Here is a 7,173-nt window from a genome sequence, read left to right as displayed (position 1 = left end):
TCATACCGTGTGCAAAAAAAAAAAAAAAAAAAAAAAAAATAGAAGCCCAACACGAGCTGGGTCCGCAAAATCATCACGCGCCGCATTCATCGGGCTAATGCGACGCCTGAACTAACGCCAACGTATTAATCAACCGCGCGGTAGCAGCGACAGTAGCCTACATCCGAGGCTAAGCGCCAGCCTATACATATATATCATAGAGAGTATGTATCAGACTGAGAGGTGCTATTTGCGAGCGTCAGAGAGCCCATATATATATACATATACGTGCGTTTGTAAAGAGATGGAGAGGAGGCGCGATAGGTTAATGACGCCGTCGATCATTCATCCCTCCGCTATTACACCTTCCGCGCACTGGATGTATACAGTATATATATACTCTGATTGGGAAGCACACAAGCATGGCTTTTCTTTCGTCGGGCCAATCGTTGAGTACTTAATTTTTTTTTTTTCCTTTTTTTGTTTTTTCGTCCATCTTTTTTATTTTGTACCTTGTCAAATTGTATACCTCCCTTTGCGATTTGTTTGATTTTGTTAAAAAAGATTATTGTTGAAATAGTCTGGTTGACAAAGAGATGTATGTATTTTTCTTTTTTTCCTCAAACTCCAGTTTAAACATGCCATTTTAGCCGATTAACCGATTTCTTATTTGTATTCGGGTTTACCCGGCTTGTATGCATCTTAGTTTTTCCAATCGAAAAACTCCCGAGTGCTCGAAGTAAAGCTCGTATCGCCGTGCAACTTTTTTTTTTTTCAAGCTAAGTAGATGCAGTGGAGTGCCACCGGTGTGGAAGATGATGAATTCGACGACGCGTTCCCTGGTACGAGCGTGGAAGCTCTCAACGCGCCTGCCCACCGAGTGAAACATCGTCGGAGTATCCGTGGAAACTTAACTGACGTGGGAATCACATTTGTCGAGTTTTTCCTTTTTTTTTATATTTCTATCACAGCCCAAAAGTACACGACTCGAGCTTGCCATGCTTCTTTCTCCAAAGACACGGATGAATCTCATTACGAAGATTGACGCTGTGATTGATGAGTTGGGGAAGGGGGGAGAATCGGATCGGGCAAACAGAGGCATCAATAAAATCAAATAACATCGAGAGATGTGCGATAAACAACGAGCCGCGCATCCACACTCGCACGTGAGGCTGTATACGTCCGAGAAAAATGACATGGGATGTATTTAGAAAAATTGCACCCTTGGCGTGTTTTCGTGCGAAAAGAGCTGCGTTGCCATTGAGATCGTCTCATCGACACGCGAAGTGTTCATCAATCAATCGATAGAGCTAGTTTTGCGCGAGTGTTGTGCTGACAATTTGCACTCGAAAATATATGATTCTGGAGCTTCGTGATTTTTGGAGATAAATTGCAGTTTTTCTGTGAGAAGACTAGTACTTTCGTCGTATTTTCTTACGAATTGCTTTTTTTTTTTTTTTTTTTAATCTCTTGTTTTATAAGGATGAGTGTCGAAGGCACATCATCTCTCTGGTTCCTGAAGGTGAGCTACGCCTTGATTTGAAAAATTAATTTTTTCATCGAAAATTGTAGTATTCATCTAGTTACATCGAGTCTGTTTGTGACAATACATGATAAAACTATGAAAAAACATGTATAAAAATGCCGTGTATGTATAAAAATATCTTCAATCATGATATTATGTGTCTTTATATGTGTTTTTATGCTTACGAGACACAACGAATTTTTAGTTACTATGGATTTTTTTAGATTTACTTTAACAATATAAATACTTTTTTATGGTACGTAATTTGAAAAAAAAAAAAAAAAAAAAAAAGTATGCTGTCAAAATTAAATCAACAATTACTGTAATCCTGGCCACTATTATTGTTAACATTAGCCATATACACTTGATTTTTAGTGTAAAGTCTGTTACTTTATCAGATTTTCTTTAAATTAAAATAAACTAGTGAACACAACACTTAACAAGAGATAAATTCAAAAACAAGATCTTTCAAGTAGATTCATACCGTATGTGGTAAGACACGACGCATCTCAGAGAACCGTCGGACTTTTCTCTTTGCAAATCAAAGCTGTTTCAATAAAAATATTTGAATACGACGAAATTTCTGTAATCACATAATACTGTATGCAACAACCATAGTAATCTCCTATTTTTCAAATTTTTATGGCTTTCTGAAGCATACAAATAACCAGTTTTTTTTTAATTTCAGGTGCACGTACCAACTCCACGCACGGCACTTGTGAGTAAAAACCCTCATCTGTATTTAAGTACTAATATTCTTTGTTAATAATATATTAGTTTTCTAATAACACCCCAAGATGTCTAACAAGAACAATAGAGTTATACCGATCGATGAAAGTGGCAAAACCTCGCATAAATCTCTAGTAAGTACAGAGAGAGTATCGCAGGATATTCCATAACTCGTCTTATTTGGAGTGAGACGTGGCTTGCACCTTTGGCGATAAATGGCCAAACGAAACAAATAGAAAGCCAATAACTCGAAATCCACCAACGAAACACTACGCAGCTCAAGCGAAACAGAGACCAAAAGTGCATGCGAATACAATTTTCGGTGAATCCAACCTCCTGCTTTTTTTTCGGCGCAAAACGCGCAGGCTCTAATAGTGGCATCAATTTGCATCCCAGACACACGCGCGCTCTTTCGCGAACGGCTGGTTCCTTCTCCCGCGCTCTCGTGTACACGTGTATATAATGCAAGCCTCCCCCTTCACCCCACGAATTCTCTCCTTTCACTGAAAAAATATTTTTAAAAAAGAAGAAGCCTGCAAGAACTTCCATCTTTGTCTTGGTACACACTCTTCCTGCGTGAGAAAACGGCCATAAATCATAGCCCCCAGCATCTTTGGAAAGAGAAAGGAAAACGAGCAAATAGACGGGCGTCCAAAATATGGGTGCAGAAATGGAGGTGGGAGGAGGAGGAGGAAAAAAAAAATTTTTTCCCCCAAATTGCTCGGCGTCGAGTTAAATTACTTCCGATAAATCTGACCTCACAGCGGCGCGTAAATCACATTATGCCCACGCGCGCGTGGTCGCCGATCGGGGGTATGCTGAAAATTTGCAAAAGCGCGAGAGTTCGGCACCACACGTACTGCGGGTGATATTTCATGCGACCAAAGGCAGAGGAGAGGTGGTCACGGGAGGTACGAGGATATTCAGGGCGCGATGATCGGCACGAGCTTTTGTGACGGGAAAATTCGCTCGTGGTATGCGCACGAGCTTGCAGCTGTCGGATTTTTGAGGTGAGCTTTCGGAGGAGGATTGAGTAACTCTGCTGGAATGTAATAATTTTTTTTTTTTCTCTTTTTATTTGCTTGTTCGTCCGTGTAATTTGTTGCTTTGCGGTTGAACCGGAGAATGAAGTTAATTACCTCCGACACGTACGGTGAAAAAAACTGATGATGGCTAAAATAATGCGAAAAACTTGATGAAAAATCATTCAATCGGCTGATTCGTAAATACAGTAAAAATAATACCTTTTTTCAAAGTTTCAGTGAATAAAAGCCATGTTGTTGAGTAACAAGATTTTTCAATTTTCCAATTTTTTTTTTTTAACAACGAAATTCAAATTAATACTTGATTCTAGAAAAATTTACAATATTTTTCCGTAAATCTTTTCTCACCTTTCGAATCTCATAGAAACATGATAAAATTTAATTTAATTTTTTAAATGAGAAATCGTTTGTCATTAATCATATCAATATCATGTTAAGTGCATCAGTAACTAGTAAGTTTACTTTAATTCTGGAAGGGCTTAAAATTCTAGAAATACAATTGGTAAAAATTAAATGGGTGATTTACCTGTAGAGAGCCAATAAAAATATCAAATAGAAAAATACTCTTAAATGTTAAGAAAAAAAAATTCCTGTCATCTAAAAAGTTGTTGATAACGTGGTGTGTTTATAGTATAATACTAAAAAAATCGAATTTTCATCTATATCAAAACAATTCAAACACACCCAACAAAGTTATTCTCCTCGTGCGAAAATCACTCATGTCCAAGTAATGGTTAATGAAAAAATTTGTACAATTTGTTTTAGACCAAAGCAAATAATTTTAAAAACCATACTCGTATTTGATAATAAAAACTAATTACAAAATAGAAAGTTAACCGCCATGTATAAAAATACGGAATAAATGTTCCTGGAAAGGCACATGTAGGCTCTCGCGTGTGTTACGACAAAAACTAAATAAATAAAAACAACATCCACAGCACCTTGCGTCTCGTTGCTCGTAAAAAAAAAAAAAAAAAAAAAAAAAAAAAAAAAAAAAAAACACTCAAACGCCCTCCTACCCAAATCCTACATAGCGGCCACTCGAGTCAAATTACCCTGACAAATTTCCAACTGAAAAATCCGCGAGAGCATCAAGCGAAAGAGTTTCCCCTCAAGGGGGCTCTCGTGGCCTCATAGGCAAACACGCGACGTCACCGCATCCCCTTCCCCGTACATGCAGATACTCCACATATCCCTCTGGGTGTTAATGTAACGGAGCTCACTAATGAATGAATCTCCGAGCTTAGATGGAGAGCAAATAAAAATGCGCGCGCGCGTGTGTGTGTGTCCTCGTGCAAGAGCACCGAGAAAGGCCACTTCAATTGCAGCCGAGGCGTAAAACAAATCTCCATCCTTTCGTTGTACGTGTAAGTTAATGGAAAAGAAAAAAAAATAATGGAGGTGGGGAATCGTATTGTTCGTCTCCCTACTGTACTTGCCACTTCGAAAGTGAGTTTCAGTTGCTTCTCTTTCCTTATTTTTTCGGTTCAGTTTACTGGATTAGGGTAAGTGTTTCCTGTAAAATGACACCACAGTAGCTTTTATTTTGCACCAACTTTTTTTCCTAGATTAAATACCCTCGTGTCGAGAATCGAGTTGTGGATAGGAAGGTTTTCTTTTTGTACCACAATGACACCTGGACTAAGAATAATTGAGTTTCATTGGTATAGTGATGCTTTTTAAATTCAGCTCTTGTTATTCCGGTTGTGAGATTTGCAAGATACACTTTGCGTTTCGTTGCAGTTGAATACGATTAATAAGCCCTGATTTCAAAAGTCCCCGTTTCGTGAGATCTGATCAACAGCTGACGAATTATTTAAAACAATTTTAGTAATGTATGGCCCAGTTAAAGCTCCAGAAATTTTAATTCATCGCTTGATGAGACTTAATCCCACGTAAGTGCAAGTTTGATAACTAAATGTCAAATCCTTACGTCGTACACTTGCAAGTTGGCAAACGACTAAGTTAGCATTAAAAGTAGGTGCATCGAAATTTATGTGACTAATTAAATTTTACGATTCAACGTTTTGCGGAAACTGTTTATTGCAAGTTCAAACTTCGTAAATTCAATGTTTGAGATGTGTTGGAACTGAATTACATTCAAACTGTTGTGGAAGAAGAAAAATGAATAACCAAATTACATGAATCATCAAATTTACACCTGCTAGTATCACTAGAAAAAAAAAAAAAAACTATACGTACCCCTGTGGTTGATAAAACATCTCTTCAGCCTCTCTATTCACGAACAAACTCGGGATTGTATTTGTACAATTTGTTGCTTAATCAAAGTACGCGAGTGTGAACTTTTTTGAAAGCATTATTTGCAATTGCGGGATGGTAAAACTGTATGCTGACAAAAATTACTTTGCCGTAGAGATGATTACCACGGGCCTCGTTCTCGGAAACAGGTGGCGCTTTTATTGTCAGTGGAGGGGGCAGCTCCGTCGTTAAAGGTACACCAAGGTTGTAACGATCAAAGAACTGCTGTTGCGCGCATCGACCTATCAATTTGTCGTTTGGCACGTGGTGCTCTATGGAAAGAAAGGACACTCGAGTTTCTTTCTATTTCACAATTAATCGATTCTTTGGAATTTTTTTTTTTTTCATACCTATTTATTCATCAGGTGCTTCGTGTCTCCAAAAGTTTCACCAACGCTGTAATCCATTGACTCTTTTTAATTTTGTTCATGTGATTTTTTTTTTTTCAGTTATTTTATTTCAAGCTTATTTGTTTTATGCTCTTTATTTTTATCTTTGTTTTATCTTTTTTTTTTCTTCGATGTTTGATACACCTCAAACGCTTGATGTTCCGCTGGTCTTCGTTATGCAGAGAAGTTATTGCACCTGTTTCATCACGTCTCAAATTCTTGTTGGAGTTTGAAAAAAAATTTCAACAGTACAATTTCTCGTGAAACCTCCCAGTACTCGATCGCTGTACTAACGCATCAAAAACACGATAAAAAAAAACGCCGTTGTACGTTTCGTGTTGAAAAAAAAAAAAAAAAAAAAAATACTTAATCTCCAATTCTATAGGTGCTGAAAAGAAGCAAACAATTTTGAACGCAATTTCAATTACTCCACACGCCTCACATACATAACACACATTTCAGCGCTGCCTTTGGGAAACAATATACCGCCGTAACTCACCCGCATTTAAAAAAAAAAAAAATCCAGCGAATACGAGGGCACGAAAAAATGAAAAAAGCCTGCACCCGGTGCTCCGGTGGTAGTCGGAAGTGTTGTATAATAATAATGTACTTTGACGTGATTTACCGTGAAATTTTCGTTTCTCGTTTCTATATTCTTCACATTTGCTTGCAACGTGGGAAACACGAGTTCCGAGTCCATAATATATAAAAGAGTAGAAATGAAAAAATTTGGATTAGCCTTAAATGATTGACGTTCTGTTGCACGTTTGCTCACAGAGTTCGTCGCCCCATGCGATTAGTGCCTACGTATAAATCCCTTGCATCGGTTGGATTGACTGTACTCGGACTGTAGGTATACCGCAGCAAGTTGCGGTATTACATTGCACTCCTATCTTATGGAGAAAAAATACTTATTAAATTTAAGCAACTTGTTGGTGCATCAAAAAAATATTGTGTACAGTAAGCTGTCGTATACGCACGTGTGGTCTTTAATTTGCGATGAAAGTATACATTGACAGAAAAAAAAAGCGGAAGAATACGACTCGTGACAGCAATTGCGTAACCCGAGAGAAATTGGCCATACGCTGCGCGTGTGTATAATACACTCGGTAAAGGTAGAGAAAAATCGTGGCGTGCTCTTTTTTTCCTTGTCCCGTAAACGTCTGCTGCAGCTTTTTGTGCTTTTGTTGATGCTAATTATACATATGGACACGCGCTAGGACGAGCGAACGTGTCCCGTGCCACTCTC

General features: G+C 38.1%; 1 protein-coding gene across 1 annotated transcript in view; it reads left to right on the top strand.

The window, feature by feature from the left end:
- The first annotated feature begins 766 nt into the window (after positions 1-766).
- Positions 767-7,173, top strand: part of LOC106638513 (uncharacterized) — a 111,858-nt gene continuing 105,451 nt past the window's right edge. Inside the window, exon 1 of the mRNA XM_089590469.1 lies at positions 767-875. Within this exon, the coding sequence (XP_089446595.1) occupies positions 767-875 (109 nt within the window). The remainder of the gene's footprint in view (positions 876-7,173) is intronic.

Source organism: Copidosoma floridanum, unplaced genomic scaffold (assembly GCF_036245765.1).
Source record: "Copidosoma floridanum isolate Cflo_tuat_1 unplaced genomic scaffold, Cflo_Japanese_pri ptg000012l, whole genome shotgun sequence".
NCBI lineage: Eukaryota > Metazoa > Arthropoda > Insecta > Hymenoptera > Encyrtidae > Copidosoma > Copidosoma floridanum.
This window is presented reverse-complemented; position numbering and strand designations above follow the sequence as displayed.